The following is a 17,438-nucleotide window of genomic DNA, read 5'->3' on the forward strand; positions in this document are numbered from 1 at the left end:
GCCGTGCCAGCCTTGCACTGTCCCCCCCCAGCGTGCCACCGCGTGACGGCGCCGGGCCAGCCTTGCACTGTCACCCTGTGTGCCACTGCAGCTCATCAGTGTCACCCTGTGCCAGCCTGGCACTGTCCCCCCCCCCGTACCTCTACAGCTCATCAGTGTCACCCTGTGCCAGCCTGGCACCGTAACCCCCCCTCCCTCCGCGAGGGCCGCCGCATCCCGGCTGGGTCGCCCCGTGCCAGCCCGGCACTGTCCCCCCCCGTCCCGCCGCCCCCCGCGCGTGTCCCCCGGTGCCCCCCTCTGCCCTGTCCCCCCCCTCCTCCCCCCGCTCGTGCACGCCGCGCGCACTCGCGAAGCCGGGAGGGGAGGGGAGGGGAGGGGAGGGGGGGCGAGCGGCGCGGGGGCGCGCACGGCGGGGCGGAGCGGGCGGGGGCGCGCGGCGGGGAGGGCAGCTGAGGACAGGGGGAGGGAGCGCGGCCGCCCCCGCCCCCGAGCCTGGCGCGTCGGTGGGGCCCGGCCCGGCCCGGCCCCGGCGCCTCATTGTGCTCCGCTTCACGCCGGCCCAAGATGGCGGCGGCGCCGGAGAGCCCCGCGAGCCGCCGCCGACAATAGAGGGAGGCGAGGGGAGCGGCGCCCCCCCCGCCCTCCTGAGCCCCCCCCCCCCCCCCCCCCCTTCCCCGGCCGCCGCCGCCGCCCCTCGCTCCCGCCCCCGGCCGGGCCCGGCCGCCACACCCCGGCCGGCCCCCCTAGCATGGTGCGGGGCCGCCGCCCGCTCCTCCGGCTGCCGACATGGGCGAGAGGCTGGAGCTGCGGCTCAAGTCGCCGGTGGGAGCCGAGCCCGCCGTCTACCCCTGGCCGCTGCCCGTCTACGTGAGTACGGCCCGGCCGCGCACCTGCCCGCGCCCTGTCAGCGCCCGCCGCCCCTCGCCCCTTTCCCCCCTTTCCCCCCTTTCCCCCCGGGTCCCCCCCGGCCCGCAGCGGCCCCGGCCCGGCCCCGGCCCCCGGCTCGGGCGCAGCGCCCCGGGCGACGGGCGAGGGGCGGCCCGGGGGCTGCCGCGGCTCCCCGGGCAGTCAAATTCCCCGTTTGTGCCTATAATTGGCTGCCCGAACTGCAGGGCGGGGAGGAGGAGGGCTGCTTAATGAAAAGTTTTCGCCTTTTGCCCCAGCTCGGCTCGTGGAAGCGGCTAACGGCGGCAGCCGCTCCGAGCGGGGCGAAACCGAGGGGTTTGGGGGGTTTTGGCCCGCGCCGGGAGCTGGGGGGGCCGGGGGGGGCCCGGAGGAGCCCGGCGAGGGGCTTCGCGCCCAGCTTCCCCGCCGCCAGCGCCTGTCCTTGCAGCCCGGCTCGTGCCGAGGCTCCCGGTCGGGTTTGTCAGTTGATGGCAGCTGCGACCCGAACGCTTTCAAATAAAAATGTCACTCGGCCCCGCGTGGCGACGTGAGCGGCGCGGTCTTTCCAACTTGCCCGGCTCTTTCCTGCCCCTTCCGAGATGCGTGACCTTGATAACAACGTCTCCGTGCCCGGTTAGCGAGCACCTCACGAGAGGCGAAAGGCTGGAGACGGCGTTTTTCTTCCGTCTGTAGCGCTTGTGGCGATCCTTGAACGATTTTTCGCCTCAAGCGTTTGTCTGGGCGTTGAGGACAGTTTTGTAAGAGGAGAAACCCCTGTGCGTGTAGATAGCTCTTCTGCTTGGCCTGCGTGTTGATTATTCCTTGTGTTTCAGGGCTTGCTCTTGTACGTGTGCTGCTTCGCAGGGAGAACATGCTGGGACGCAGAGGCTGGGGCAGCTGATGCCGCCGATACCGCTCGCCTGGCAATCGCAACGTGCTTGTGTGTGAATGATTAGAAATACATGGCTTGTGGCAGGGGAGATGGCTGTGCCTTCCTATCTGCTGCTGCCTTTCGGTGCTGTCGCTGTATCTGTGGTTTCCAAAACATCCTCCATGTATGCTGGCGTGCTATTTTCATCGGCTGCTCCCGGAGCTGGAGCCTCCAGCACGCGCTGGTTAATGCAGCCTTTCCTGTTTGGGCAGCTCTGTCATTCGTGTGTGTGCGCGGGCGCGCGCTCTGCTTAAATTGTCAGAAACTGAAAGCATAATGCTGACCAGTTCGCTCGTCGTGCTGCCAAATATTAACTTGCGGCTCTGGGCTGTCTGATTGAAGTGTAGGTTAAAGATTACATAGGTTAGGGATTAATCTGGAAGGAAGGAACGGTTTTTTGTGTATTTGCAGAACTTGCTACCTTTTTTTAAATTTTTTTTTTAAACACAAAACCTTCAAACCTGCTCCCTCCACCGTGTGAATTTCAGTGCTGTTTTCCGCATGGGAAACAAGGGTTTAGTTAATTTAGGAAAACTTGAGCAGCAGGTTCTGAAGATGGCAGCGTGCATAGATTTTCTTTCCCAGTTAATCAGAAATGCGGGGGGCAGGGTGCTTATCCACATGTGCTATCTGCGTATGTTAAGAAATGCCGCAAAACCCGAACATCCTGCCGTTAAACCGGCCTCTTGGCACTGCAGATTTTTCCACGGTAATTCAGAAGTGGATGGTTCATCTGGAGCCAATCAATGTTCTGTCCTGCAGTTTTGTTGAAAAGATCGTGCTGCATATTACGGGAGTGTACGCTTGCGTGCGTGGGTACGCATGCATACACACACGCACGCTGCTCGCGGCTCTGGCCTTTGCGGCAGCAGATGAACTCTGGAGCTTTGGAAATAAATCCTGGTCTTTGTGCATGGCAGCGTTTGGCCTGCTAACATTGTACTCTGCTGAACTGCAGACTTTCTTTCCCTCGCTGGCTCAGCCTTCAGTTGGCAGCGGGGTATATGTACCGTTGTGGTTTTAGAGCTCGGCTCCATTTGACGTAAGCAGAACATTTCTTAGTTTCACCGCTCTTTCTGCTGCTGGCTTCCTAGGAAGCAAGGTGGGATACCTGGGTACGAGCAGAAGTACCTCCAGTTGTTTTGGTTAGCAGCTTTCTTGCTGCTACCCGACATGAGGTGCGTTTCCCAAAGAGAGCTGGGGAAAAAGGGGAAGGGGAAGCTCGTGGCCCCCGCTGATTACTGGGGGCGAGGGTGCAGGGGTGGCAGGGATCGTCCTCCCCGACATCAGGGTCTGGGAGGTGGCTGAGACCTGCAGCCTGCCGAGCACCGCGGTGTGATGTAACCCCCCCCATTAAGTAACTTGGCTATTTCTGTGTTCTTACCACATCTGAAAGGAGCGGCATTAGTATTGCTCTGTGTGCAGGGCTAAGGGTCCAGTCCCTCGTATCAACGGGTGCCTGGATTGATAAATGCCTGTTTATTTAAGGACTGCTGCTTATTTCGTGCCTGTTAGGAAAAGTGGGATCTCTTCAGACTGCTGAGCTTGCACAATAGCTCAGCTGACAAACTGGGGCTTGTTGGGATGCTAAAAGAGCCGAGGAGGGTGATGTGAAACACGTATTTCCCTACAAGTCTAATTAGGGCCGTGGGAGGAGAGAGCACTGGCGTTGCAGATACAGCCTCCCACTGGCTTACATACAAAACTGAAAGTATGACTCTTTCCCCCGCCTTCTGCTTTTCTCAAAGGAAAGGCCATGGTTTCCTAATGAATACATGGTGAGCAGTTCTGTCCATAGCACACTGTGATGAGTAAGTTGAATAGTGCATGGTGAGTAATCTCTCCTCATGACTCACAAAATATTTTCTGATGTTGACCTCTGTTTTTTATGAGTGCCCTGCTTAATCAGAGCTGAAGTGAGTTTATTCTTTTGTATGCGGTTTAACTCCTTGACTCCCACATACCTGCCCCATTTGTTGCTTGCTTTAGGTTGTCAAAGACCAGTGATATTGTATTTAAAGAAAAAAAAAACACAACAAAAAACCCAATAGTTTTGGTAGCATAAGAGATACAGGTCTGGGTAAAAGAAGTTCCTATTTGCCTGGCTGGGTGATTGAGCGGAATTAATGGATCTAGGTGGTCTTAAATAGGCTAATGCTGGCTGAGGGTGGCATTTGTAGGCAGCTTCGAGCATTGATATGCACAACTTGGTACTTACTGCCTAGAGGTAGATCTGATGGATACAAGGGGTGAAATCCCCTTGTCATTCAAAGACTTGCAGATGGTTAGGTTTATTCCAGAGAACTGTCCTTAAACTCATTCATTCTCCTGTATTTGTCTCTGACTTTTACTGTAGTTACAGCTGAGTATTCCTTAGGTTTGAACGGGGAGATTTCCCGTACCGTGATGGGCTCTGCCTGATCTGTGAGGAGCCTGCAGTTGTCATCTCCTCTGCACAAGCGGCCCTGCTCTCGGACTCAGCCTGTTGTGCATAGGGGAGAAAAAAGGTGTGTTTTTAGAAAAAATCCGGCTTAGTGCCACAATCTGATCTGGCGCAGTCCCGCTCATACTATCCCTGGCACCAGCAAGAGGTTACTTGCTCATGGAGCTGAGCAACAGGAGGCTTGGGAGCTGCTGAAGCTGTTCTGTGTCACCCAAATTGTCGTTAAGCTGCACCCTAACATGGCATACAGGTTTGTGGGTACGAGCAAGCGCTCGCACCGGTCAGAGGGCAGCGTCTCATTGATCTCCTCTCCTCCACGCTGGCGCTGGGCTGGTTCGTGGCATGGCGCAGGAAGCCCTGGTGCTCTGGTGGGGTGCAGCTGGGTGACGTGGGGGGAGTTGGTGCCCTGGTGGCACTGAGCCTTCGTCCTGATGGCTGCAGATGACTCGTGCCCTGTCCTGCTAAAAACCAGCCTGCAAATCCTTGTGACTCCCAAGTTAGACATCTGCCTGTCTTGCCTGGCTCTTTTCATCTCCAGGCCTTCCCATTGTTCTCCTTGTGAATAGCGTTCCCCAAAAGCTAACCGCTCACCTCCCCGTGCGCTCGCGGGGGACCGTGTTGTGGTGCCTGGGAGCCCCCCTGGTGGCCCAGGCCCCGTCTGCATGCTGGTGTTGCACCCAGGGTGTCTCTGACTGCTTTGGTTCTCAACTCCCAGCCTGGAAATCTTGGGGCCTCGGCTCTGTCCCAGGAGGGGACAGTCCCAGCTGTGCCACCGTCAAAGGCTTATGAGGGTGAGGTGCCTCCACCGTCAGCCCCTGAAGCTTGTGCCTCCACATCCGCAACTGTGAGGATAAGCCTGGCTTGAATAATTCATTGGTTTGTCTGCGTTCCTCCTCTTCGCTGCTGACTTTTGGCTGTAAAGGCACAAAAAATTACCGCCGGCTGCTTCGGTGTCGTCAGCCTCTGGCTGTGGGAGAGGCGTGCGTGTGCCCAATGCTGAGGAGTAACGGGATACAAGCGTGGTGGCGCTGGGTGGTGTTTGCACAGGTGGCGGGGGCACATGGTGCTTTTCCTGTGTGGATTTTACCCCTGCTTTCCCACCCTCTCCGCAGCCCCCCGACCTGGCCGGGGGGACAGCTGCTGTCATCCCGTCACCGAAGGAATGTGCTGCGCGCTGAAAGCTCAAGGGCAGCCCGGGACAGTGGAAATCACTGCCCAGCGGGGAGCGCACCTTGAAAATTGCAGATCAACCGTAGAGACAAACAGCAAACCTTATTTAAGAATTGAATGCCTGCCTTTTTTTTTTCCCCTCAGTGTGCCGCTCAGCTTGAGTGGCAGTCGTTTTTCTGACGGCTGGCTTTGACTTCTCGGGAGCTGAAGCAGGCGTGGGAGAGGCTGAAGCCGGGAGTGGCGATGGTGCTTGGGCTGGGGGGGCCACGGGAGGGTCCTGGGGGTCCCCTGTCCCCAGCCCCAGCCCCAGACGCTTGCTCTCGCTGCTTCCCTGCCCAGTCCTCCTGTACTCCATCGGGACGAGCCGATGGCGAGCAGTTTCCCCTCGCATCACTTTGTGCTGGAGGCAGGGGGGGGCACAACGGGGCCGTGTCTCGGCGCAGTGCCAGGCCTCGCTGTGAGCTGGAGGGCTGAAAATATCTGGGCTTGGAAAAAAAAAAATTACACACACAAAAAAATGTTCCAGCGTTTTCCTGGCCGCCCCCTCCGCCCTTGCTCCGTGCCGTGAGTCACGCTGCCTCCCGGCCGGGCCGGGGGCGGCCGTCGGGCTGCCTCTGCCCACGGAGCCTCCCCGCGCCCTGAGTAATCGCCCAGAAATTCGGTGGCGGCGGCAGCAGGGGTTAGGGGATTTTCTCTGATTTCACAGATGCTGTTGATGCAGCTTGTTGGGAAGTGTTTGTGGGGATGACTCATTAATTAAAGAAACTTCTCTAGTGAAGAAAAGGTTTGAAAACTTTAGCAGGCTTCCTATTTCTCAACACCCTCGCGCCCTCCCCAGTCCTCAAAGAATTTGGAGTGGCGGGAGCGAGCGGTAGAAAGCTGGCAAATAATTGACTCAGTCATTTCAAAAGCGCTTGGGTTTCTCAGCTACCCGGCGAATAAGCAGAAGCAAATGACAGAGCTGGCACAGCTGTTTCATTTTTCGGTACTTTGCTCTCGAGAGCCCAGCGGCGTGCCGCGAGGTGGCCTCGCCGGTGGGAGGACCGCAGGCACGCGGGTGTTGCCGAACAGCAGCCGCCTTCTGGGCTCTGCCCCGCCGAGCGCAAGTTGCCAGGAGTGACGCCCGGTACTCGCTTGGTTTTCACTCTGGCTTTTGTTCAAGGCTCTGACCCGTTGGATGCAATACAAAGTCACGAGTTGGGTTAACAAACGCTTTTCTCCTAATGTTGTTGTATGGAAAGTAAAAATCGTTCTCTTGTATCACATCTTGAAACCGCGGGACTCCTTATGTCTCATATAACTCAGTTATCTGAAAGGTAACTGTTGAAAGACCGAGTAGCTGTTAAGGGTGGCGCTTTTCTTCACGGCAGATGAGTGAGGATTCACGTCCCTGTCCCGGCCAGGGCTCCAGCTCTGGCGATTCAAACTGATCTGCCTGAAACGCACCCGTCGGTTATGGTCAGACGTGGTACTGAAAGCTTTCAGTGTGCCAAGGGAAATCCATGCCACCACATGCAACTCCAACTCTTGTCCTTCATGGCAGCCTAAATATATATGGAGATGATTATCCTTTCAAGCCTCGGCTATGTGAGTGAATTGTGTTTCTCCTGGGAGTTTAGGCAAAATGTCTTACCTCTTGGTATGCAAGATTTATGGGAAATTTAATCACCCTTCTCCCCAGACATCCATATGTCTACTTCTGTACTCTTCTTTCTTTCTATTTTAGCTCTTTCATACTGCCTCTCTCTCTCCTTTATTTTTCTGGCTGCTTTGAGTTAACCTTTGACTGGCTGATTAAAGCTTTTCACTGTAACGATCAAGACAGGGACCCTCCCCCCCCCCAGTGTATTATCACGGATTGATAGTCCTGAAGTACCTCAACATCTTTAAAGTACTGTTGCTCAATTTATTTTCTGCTTCTAACAGGATCCACAGAAGCGAGAGAAGTTCATATTAGGTGTCTGAACGCATTAGGAACGTGATATATTTACTCTTGTAGTGATTATTAAAGATAAGACAAAACTTCCTCTGAAGAGGGGATCAAGTAATAAAATTGAATGTGCGATGCTTGCCACGCGCTTCTGTAGATACCACATTCAGTAGGTACTATTTTTAGAGCATAGGAAGAAGGTGAGTATGTTTTACAGCAGGAAATGATGGCTTCACAGATATGAACGGATCTATGAATGACGAAAAAGTTTCTGTGCTGAGTATTTTGGTTTGTTTATCTAACGAGTGAATGAGAGTTTCCGAAAAGTCTTCGCTGAAAGATTTGCTTGGTGCCCTGTGAGAAGTCGAAGGATTTTTATACTGAGGAGCTAAACGAAGCATTGGAAAGTTTATCAGGGGAAAAAAAAAATCAAGAAAACCTCCAGAAAATTCTGAATAAGTTTGTGTATAAAGATAAAAGGAAGGGGAGGGCTAATACTGTTACTTTAGTTGAAAACCTGTCAGATACTTTCGGTGTGAAGGGCAGCTTCCTGAGTTTTTGGCATTACTATGTCATTTGCTTCTTAAACCTCAACAACGGTAGTAGCTACTTCTAGAATTCTGAAAGCTTCGGGCTTTAAAACCAGTTTTTTCATTCCTCCTTTGCCGCAGCTGGCATGCCGTGGTGGTGCAGGTGATCCCCTCCGGCTTGCGGGTCCGCGGGCAGCCCCTGGAGCTGGGGGCTGGAGCCACCGCTCGTCGCGCTTGGTCTTCCTGCTTACGTGAAGAAGCAGAAATTTGCAACATGAGATGAAAACACTGCAAAATTGTGGGGTTTAAACTATTTACAAGTCTTTAAAATTGAAGCTTTTGAGAATCGTTGGCACTTGGAAATTCATGTGTGCTGTTCCAAATCTGTACTGGGTGTAGCTTGTGTCATTGATCCACAAGTTGAAGCTTACTGGGGGGAAACCATAACTATTTGTATTCTTCTTTTGTACCTCCCAATACATCTTTAGAAACTCAGTGGGCTTCAGAAGGAATGCAAGGTTTTATTGCTAACTTAGGTTGTAGTATTCATGCCTGGTAAGTAGGGGTAGAATTCCCGAGCTGTCCCAGATTGGAATACCTTTACGAGATGCGAGGTGGTTGTTCAAGGCGTCTTTGTCCTGCCAGTGGCCTGCAGGATGCTTCTTTTTGGCCTGTCACTTTTCCTCGCAGGAGATGGGGATCAGCTGTGCAAACAGCACGTTGCTGGCCCAGCAGCGAGGCTGTGCCCTGAGCTTCCTCCCAGCCTCCCCCGCCTCCACCGCGGAGGTGGGAGGTCGGCGGGATCGAGGAAGGTGGTAGCAACTTTCCTACTCTTCCTCTCGCTCATCCGAGGAGGGGGCTTGCCTTTGTCACCGGTTGGGGGTCTCCTTCGGTGCCTTGGCTGCCAGTCCCCCCGGGGGGGATGTCAGAAAGGGATGGTTGCTGGTGGGGCGAAGCAGGAGGGTCCCAAAGCCTTGATCCCTCTCCTGGGGCTTCTGTGCCATCTTAATTAAAGGTGACTAATGGGAAAAAATGGGTAGGGAAGCTGTAGTTTTTAAAGATAGTCTTCAAAACAGGGGAAGAGAGTTATTTTCAATCTGTCTTGGAGCTGGAAAAGTTCAGGCACTTAATGCAGCTCTGGGGCTCGGTATTAATTTCTACCAGCAATAACTCTGCTTAGGTTTTACGTGCAGGTTTAAGTTCCTGGCAGTGTGGATGCGTATGGCTGTTTTCTTTTCCGCTCCCCCCACCTCTCCGGTTACTGCTGGATGGGATCGTTATTTCTTCGTTAACGAGGGCGCTGGCCACAGGGAAGCTCAGAACTGGTGCTTCTGCGAGTTGCAGAAGCTCTTGCCGGCTCTGTCCACTTGCTGCTGTGACCAGGCTGCCCTCGCCCTTACAGCGGTGTGTTTGCACGCTGGTGCGGTGAAGTGGCCTGGTTGGAAGGGAGCTCAGTCAAAACACTGAAAAGGTTCATCTTCAGCTTCACCCTTCTCTGACTTTGAGGCGTTGTGTGCTGGCACTGCTGACCCAGAGCGGGAGCTGGCTTTCAAGGAGGTAGTGGCGAGCTGCGTGGGCTTAAGGTGTTTGTGAAATGTTGGCGGGGCCTTCTTTGTTGTTGACTTGAGTGGAAGCCCAGCAGCCTGCTCTGTCCCAGAATAAGCGAACAGATTCCTCGGCACGTACACGTGGTGCTGCTCTGCTGCTGGAAGAGCTGAGGCATCAGCATGCTCCCTCCAGCTGTCGTACTGTGGGAACAGTCTATGACTGCAGTTACCAAAAGGGCAGCAGTATGTGCCAGTGCAAGGTGCCGCTTTACCAAAATAGTTGCGTTCCCTTGTACGCTCCGATATAAATGTCTTGGAATTTTTAACTAATTTATCTTCTTTCATAATAGAGCTGCTCTTGGCAATGTCTGGCTCGTGACGCCTGAAGCCAGCGGGTCATCCTGGTGTAACTGTCCCACGTGGATGTTGCCACAGACGCTTCTGCAGAGCGATTGCATGTTAATATATTTATACAGCCCCTCCTACATGCTATCACGGGAAGGATTCCCTCTTGCATTTGTGCAGTGTCCGTAGCAACAGTTGTAATTGCTATGTCGAAAGGCAAAACGGTTTTATTGTGGTTTAGGTAGCTGCAGTGAAAGTCAAGTGTGAGTGCCTGGTAGCAGCCAGACCCACAGCTGTAAATACTGGATCACCGGTACTCGTGGTTTATAAGGATTACCCAGATGAGTTTGGATTTTCTTATCTAATCCCTTTTTCCTTCGTCAACTTGGTAGTTTCGGTATATACTGGAGCTTGGCCCTTAAGGAGGCCATAATGCACTCCATGGTTTCCGTGGTGTTTTCTGTTTATTATCTAACAAAACTAAACTTATTAACTGCAGCAAACTTGGCTGCTCTCTTGCTGTGTGGGAGATGGGTTTCAAAACGCAGTTGTGGTTGCTCTTGCTTCCCTTGCTGCTTCTCTGAGGCTGGGAGGAGGAGAACGGACACAACCTGTTAGCAGCAGGAGGTATCTTTCTGTACGTACTGATGTATGTGTATACTTGTGAATGTCCTTCAGTTTCCTTGATATAAGGGGACAACAGTAATTGGATGCTTCAGGAAAGACTTCTGATCCTCATATCCCTTGGCAAGAAGATTTGTACTTCAGTTTTTGCTGTGGAAACCGGATGACAGTATCATGCTTTGGGATAATATCTGATAATATAAAAAAACAGTATGTATACAATGTGAAATATTGCATTGACCATACTTTCCCTTTTCCTTACTCAAACTTTAACTGGTGTTTTAGTGTGAAGCAAGACCTAAAAATGCGAAGTGGTTCAAGGCACTGACTGGATTGCAGAGCTTGCTGTTCATAGCAGCTGGAAGCGCTTTGGTTTTGGCTTTTCACAGACTCCTGTAGTCGCTGTCGGCTGTGGATGTGCTGCGGATGTTGAAGCTGTGCTGGTGAGCCTCCGTAGACAGGGCGTAAATAAAGGTAGGCCCTGGAGGAGAAGCACCTTCTGCTGAAGGCACGGCGCTTTTGAGAGTGCGTCTGGGTGCCACGTAGAGCAGGGACACCGCAGCAGCCTGGCCTTCCTCAGCCTTTGTCGGCACCTAAATCCATCCTCCACAGATGGAGGGGAACCAGGGGCCATTAGAGGCGCTTGTCCTGCTAGTCTTCTGCAAGATTGATTGGCTTTTCCTAATCTGTCTTTTTGATCTCTGCTAACCATCTTGTCTCCAGCTGTAACATCCTCTCCTTCAGATTTATGGACCGCTGCTGCTACAGGCACCCAAGCTGTGTTTTAAACCCTGAGGCTAGCAAGACTGACCTCCCGCGTTATGCAGGTTAAATAAGATCGTCTTTGGCTGTAGGTCAGAATTTGGTGATCCAAGTGACTTCTGCTGAGAACATGAGCAGAGTCAGCGTTCGGTAATTGGGAGCCACTGTGACGTGGTTGAAGTGTGGGAAGTAGGACAGGATCTAGTCATTAAAAAGTACACGAGTCTTGCTCTCGATGCATTTTTAACCCCTTGTGTCAGGTTTTGGTGTTTGAGTTGTTTGGATTCATCCGGTGGGCAGTGAAAAGCTCACAGGAGATCTCTTCCCCCTGCTTTGCGAATGCTTGACCGCAGCTTGCTTGCACGCTTCTGAAGAGCTGCTTTGGCCACCCAGCCTGTTTTTGGGGAGGAAGTGTGGTCGAGTGAGTCAGACACCGAACCAGTTCTGCAAAGGTGAGAATTGCTTTTGCTGCAGGACAGTTCAGTCTTGGGCAGTCACCGTATGTTCCTATCTGTGAAATGCAGATGAGGAATCTTCAAGCCCTTTGTATGGTGCTTGGAGATCTACTGATAAAAAGGTACAGGCTCTTTTTTTTTTTTTTTTTTAAATTTCCCCGACACCACACCCAGGATTTCAAACCATTTGTTCTCCTCCCAGGTTTGGGCTGTTTGCTGCCTTTAGTGTGTGGCGCTGTGTAGGCTGATCAGATCTCACCAGACTCCCGTTTCACATGTGGGGAAAATGAAGTGCAGAATAACAGTGCTTACCCCCCAGGCCCCAGCAGGACAAGCATAGTTTCATATGCAGGACCTAAATATAGAAAAATGTGAAATTGGAAGGGCACTAGGATGTTGTTAGTTGCTTCAGGCAATGCCAGCTGCCTGATGTAATTGAACACATTCTGTGTGTTTGGGAAAGAAATGCGTAGTCTTTAAATCTGTTGCTTTAGGTTAGGGATTCGGGTTAGAGCCAGAGTTGTTGCACTGTGAGATAACCAGTCCTCTACAAACACACCTGAGAGTCTGGGTTACTGTACTGGGTTACAGAATTACATCAAAATAACATCTGAGATCTGCTAAGGGATGATGTTCACTTGAAAAATAATGTGACCAAAACAGGCACACCTTGTGCAAGAGTGGGTAGTGCTTTGTGTTCCTTGTGACCTTAGAAGCCTTCATAGGAGTGAGCTTGTGTTCTGGCAAAAATAAATGGTTATTTTCACTCCTGCTTGCTCTTGTGGTGGTTAGCAAAAACTACTTTTTTATGAACAAGTTGGTGCTTCGTAGAACAAAGTTATCTAGAACTGAAATGGGTTTGGCACTGCTTGTGTGATGCGTAGTGTGATTGTTCTCTTTGTAGATGTTACATTAATAGCTGTGATAATTACTCAAAACGTATAAGCTGTAGTCATAATGATGAGTTTTTTTAACTGGGGTTAAAAGTGTGTGACTATAGAAAATAGTGGTTACATGAAAATACATACTTGGCAAGAGCTTTTGGACGCTCTTATTTGGCCTTTAAAAACACGTGCAGTGCTTCTCATCTGCAAGATACAAAATGTCTTTAGTAGCAAGAGGGCTGGCTGACTTCAGCATTGAAGCCTGCAGAAGCTTTCCTATGTCATTTTTTTCCTGTGATCAGAGAGCTGAGCCTAAGCTACAGGAAAGAGTCCTCACTAGGAAAAATCAGGATGGGTAACTCTTAGGGAAGAGGTAAACAGAAAGATCAAGCTCTTCAATAAGAATACTAGTAATGAATATATATAATTAAAAAATTGCTCCATGGCCTAATCTCTGGGTGCCAAAGGGCAGACCGGCTCGTGCAGGAGCAGGAACGTGTGCCGGCAGGGTGTCTGGACACCGATGCGTGCCAAGTCGCAGTAGTGGATGTGGTTCTGGCCTCGGCCCTCAGACTCCTGACGTTAGAGTTGTAGGAATGTGGATGGGGAAATCTGGCCCAGTTGTGCTCCCCGAAACTTTCCTCCGCTGCTTTCTGTACAAAACTGGGTTCTTGCAAGTGATTTTTGAAAAAGCGTCTGCTTTCTTTCCATCATTTTTCCTGTGAAATGTCTTGGCAAAAACTTGAATTTTCTTTGAGAGATCATGTTTCAGTTTTAGATCGAACGTTTAGCTTGAAAATAAGAATGCTGTATTATAAATTTCAGTTAGAGAGAGTTGGCTGTAATAACTACCAGTGTGTGTTTGTTTTTGTTTTTCACTTGTTATGAGTAGCTTCGGGTATTCTCAGTTCCTGTAGTCTGCAACTTTTTTAATGTGCCCAGGCCACATTAAAGCGTGAAAGTCTCCTGTCGTGAAACAGCTTCTGCTCGCGTGGCCCAGGAGGTTCTGGGGGCCTCTCGAGCTGCACGAGGAGGCCGGCGGAGGGCTTGGGGCCGAGGCGCAGGATGAACGGGCCCCCTCTTGGCCTCAGCGCCGAGGCGTCCTCCCGTGACCGCCCACAGAGCAGGTAGGCTTCCTGAGGCTCGTCCAGAAGGCTTCTGCACAGTGTTTTCTGTGATTGATGGCCGGTCTGTCTGTAGGAGGCTCCTTACCCAGCGTGTTTCACTGACAGAGCGTTGGGAGAACAGATACGGTGCGAGGCTGTGCTCTCGCAGGCGACGTTGTGTGAGCGTGGCGCGTCACGCACTGGCAGCGTGCTGGAGGTGTAGCTGGTCGTGGGTCACTGTTGCCTGAAAAGGGAAGGAGGTTGAAAAAAACAAGTTTGTGTCCGAGTTGCACAGGCTTCTGGCTGCCTCCAAACGTGCGGCATTGGCCGCTGGCCGCTGCCTGTCCCTCCCGGTGCCTGCTTCGTCGTCCTCCCGATGGGCTTGTGGAAAGAGCAGCTTAAAACTGCAGCACCGAGCTCGGTTGTGTGTCTGGCCAAAAGCAGCCCATTTGCTTGTAAGGGGCTAGGCAGCCACCGATGCTGAGCCCAGGGAGGCTGCAGCTTTGCTTTGGTGAGGTTTCCATTCAGGAGCCCCGCGAGCCGCTGAAGGCTCGGTCAGCGTCACGAACGCAGTCGGGATGAGTGGGGCTGGCTAATGTCTGTCCTTGTTAAATCTTATAACTGTAGCATTGAAACAGAGCTACAAGTGCTCCCTAAAGAAAGAGAAGCTGATTGGTATTTCCTTTAGATCTATTTTTTCCCTCCTTTGCTCCTCTTTTCCGTGGCCTTTTGTGCTTTGAAGAAACACTAGATCATCTTTGATTTCATCTGCAAGACTTGCAAAAGACCTTGGGAGCTTGTCTACCTGGACAAAGCATATTGGAGAGAATAGTAAACATGGTGAGTGTTGCAACACAAGAAGTTTAGCTGCAGTAAACGTGGAGCTTTTTTGAACTCGGTTGCTGCTAGATAAAGAGACAAACCGAGCTCCGAAAGGCCCCTTCTGGCAGGAGTTTCCACATTGAGGCACGGGGTTGCATGAGTAAAACCACTTGCTTGAATTGGATGGTCTGTAGCTGTCGACACGCATTGTGGTATTTATATATTTTTCACTTTTTAAGTCAAGACAAAGGAATCTGTTAAATAAGCAATTTTGGTCATTTGTAGGGGCATTGTCATGAAGACCTATAGGACAAGGGGTTTTTAACTGTGTTCTGCTAGTGCTGAAAGCGCGCAATGCCGTCAGTGAAGAATGTAACCTCTTCAGAGAAAAAGGTTATGCCCCTCGAAGTGTGAATTCACTTTTCCGGTATAATGTGCTTATGTTGATAAACCATATTCTTACTATCCAGGAACACGGCTTACTGGAAGAGCTAGGTCAGCCCAGGGCGTTTACAGCGTGATAATTCTGCGTGTAGTGAAAGGTGAAAATTTATAGGGGATGTTTATGGATGAGCTGGCTGTCTTGGGTTATTTTCGTACTTTGCAGATAACAAATAAAAAGACAGGAGAGCCCTCCTCCTGTGTATGCCTTTTCTTCTTTGTATGTGCACTGAGAGTCGGGAGCGGATTCTTGTTCAACCACCTCCCTGTTTCCTAAGCCAAAGCTTACCAGTAGAATTATTTCCTGACGCTCCAAGCTGGTTCCTTGTTTATCGGTGCCGCTGGTTTGGGCTAAATGTCCTGACTGCTCTTGTGTTGGCAGCCTCTCCTTTCTGATAGCGCAACGGGAGCATTTCGTTTTTCTCATGTGACCCCTCGATGAATGGAGTTAATTTTTGCTGTTCTGAAAATCAAAGCTTTTCCTTGTAAAATATTACTTTATACCTTCACCATAACAGACTTAAGAAACGCTTGCCTTGATTTCTGCCCCTCTTGGTCAGGAGATTGTTTTTATCTGGATATTTACAGGGATGTATGTGAGTTTCTGGAAAGAGAACTCGTACAGGTCTGGTTGGTCCTGAGCGTATGAACTGGTTACACAAGGGGGAATTCTGTTCCCTCCTGCATATGTGAAAGCTGCGATGCTGATGGGAAAAGCTTCTGTTGAACTTACAGCGTGTGACTTGAAGAAGTAGAAATAATCCCCAGCTTTTGGGTCATCTGTCCGTTAGTGTTTCTTTTCTTCCACTGCCTCCCTCCCCTGCCTCCAGTCCTTTGCTTTCTGTTGCCTGGCCCTGCACTTTGCTGTAGCATTTCCCATGGTAACTCTATAGAAATTACACTTCTGCAGCAGAAGATGAGGGACAAGGAATTTATTTGAGAGCACTAGCTTATGGCCTTTTAACTCTGAAATGCCCTTAGATACTGGGCTCCTAATTAAAAGGTCAAAGCCACTTTAAGATCAAATGTCTAAATATAACCCAAACTGTGGAGATGGACTCTGTTAACCACGTCTTCACTTGATGGATACAACAATATATATAGGAACACCTGTAACTTCCCCAAAATAGACTTTTTTTTTTGTAGCATGGTGCATATACATGCAGCTACAAGGGCTTTATGGGCGTGTGCTGGGAATGGCTTGTTAAACACGCTTGTGCTCCTGAGTAAACTCCCAAATTAATGTCAACAAACATCTGTGCCTCACAGTCTAGTGTATACTTGTAGTGCGCAAGTTTTAATGTGTTGTGTGGGTGGGTTTTGTTTTTCAGTTGATAAAGAGGTCTGTGTATTCAGGTCTCTCTTCTTTGTGCTGGGAGATTTTTACACTGATACCGCTCCTACTGCTCATTTGATGCTTTATTTTAGAAAGCCATTCTCTTTGCGTTCATCTGACTGTCCATCTGGAGACGTGAGGGTGTACCAGCTACTAGGTCGATGAAATCAGCTGTTCGTTGTGCAGCTTGCAGTCACGTACCTTCTGCGTACCAATAAAATCCTCAGCGGTATCAGATACGCAGTTCCTGATTTCAGGAAATGACAAAGAAAGAAGTAGAATGATAGTTCCTTCATGTAAAGTGTATGCTAGTTCCTAGGGACTTAAAAAAATATTTCCTTAAGCCTTATTTTTTTTCTTAGAGGTCTCATTTTGATTAGTTTAATGGTGTGGGTGTCAGTCAAAGACTCCTTCCTTGGTACACTTGTCTCCTGTATACTGAAGAAGACTGTGATTCCTGTAATCTTCTGAAGAACAGCACATCTAATGTCTTTTTAAAAACATCTGTTTTTTCCTCTTATTTCAGGACAAACACCATGATGCTGCTCATGAAATTATTGAGACAATTCGGTAAGTGTTCAATGCAGACATTGCTGGAACTCTTTCTTGTGTGTTTCTGTGTCTCGGTGGATGGGCATCTTGGGATATGAAGGAGGGCAGCAGTCAGAACTACATCTTAGATTTAAATTATTTTCTGAGCTGAATTGATATTTCTGCAACGAAAATCTCTAGCTTTTTCCTGTCAAACTTTAACTTTGTTTTAACTTGCTACGTTCCATTCTCTTGAACAGGATTAAAAATAAATAGTGATACTTAACGTTTGGTGCTGCTTATAGCAAAGACTGCAATGCTTTGAGGAAGCTCTGCTTCAGTAACCAGTGAAGGCAGTTTGTGTTCAACCTTTAGACAAAAGTTAAAACAAACAACCACAACAAAAATCTTTGGCTTGTGTTGAAAGTTGTGGTCCTGCTGAAGAATCAACAGCATAGCCTTTTCCCCACCCTCTCCCTTCTCTCCTTGTTGCTGGAATGGTGCAGCATCCCTTTGGCATTGATGTCCCTGTTAGCATTCCTCTTGACCGCTGGTAGAGTTGGACCAATATCTGGGAAGAATGGGAGGATAAAGGTGAAAGTCAAACACACAGAGTAAGAAGTCCGGGTGTTTCCAAACAGTATTAGGATCAATACAACCTGTGGCTATGATATGGCTTGCTGTTGTTTCAGCAGG

At 50.6% G+C, this 17,438-nt stretch overlaps 1 protein-coding gene across 6 annotated transcripts in view; it reads left to right on the forward strand.

The window, feature by feature from the left end:
* Positions 1-214: 214 nt before the first annotated feature.
* Positions 215-17,438, forward strand: part of DOT1L (DOT1 like histone lysine methyltransferase) — a 76,384-nt gene continuing 59,160 nt past the window's right edge. For 2 of the 6 annotated variants that reach the window (XM_080565654.1, XM_080565656.1), the window contains exons 1-2: positions 221-867; positions 16,738-16,781. In XM_080565654.1, the coding sequence (XP_080421780.1) occupies positions 787-867; positions 16,738-16,781 (125 nt within the window). In that variant the 5' untranslated portion in view covers positions 221-786. Of the gene's footprint in view, positions 868-16,737; positions 16,782-17,438 lie in introns of all 6 variants that reach the window. The other 4 variants (XM_080565658.1, XM_080565655.1, XM_080565653.1 and 1 more) reach the window with 4 other exon arrangements.

Source organism: Anser brachyrhynchus (genome assembly GCF_964034855.1).
Source record: "Anser brachyrhynchus genome assembly, chromosome: 23".
NCBI classification, from domain to species: domain Eukaryota; kingdom Metazoa; phylum Chordata; class Aves; order Anseriformes; family Anatidae; genus Anser; species Anser brachyrhynchus.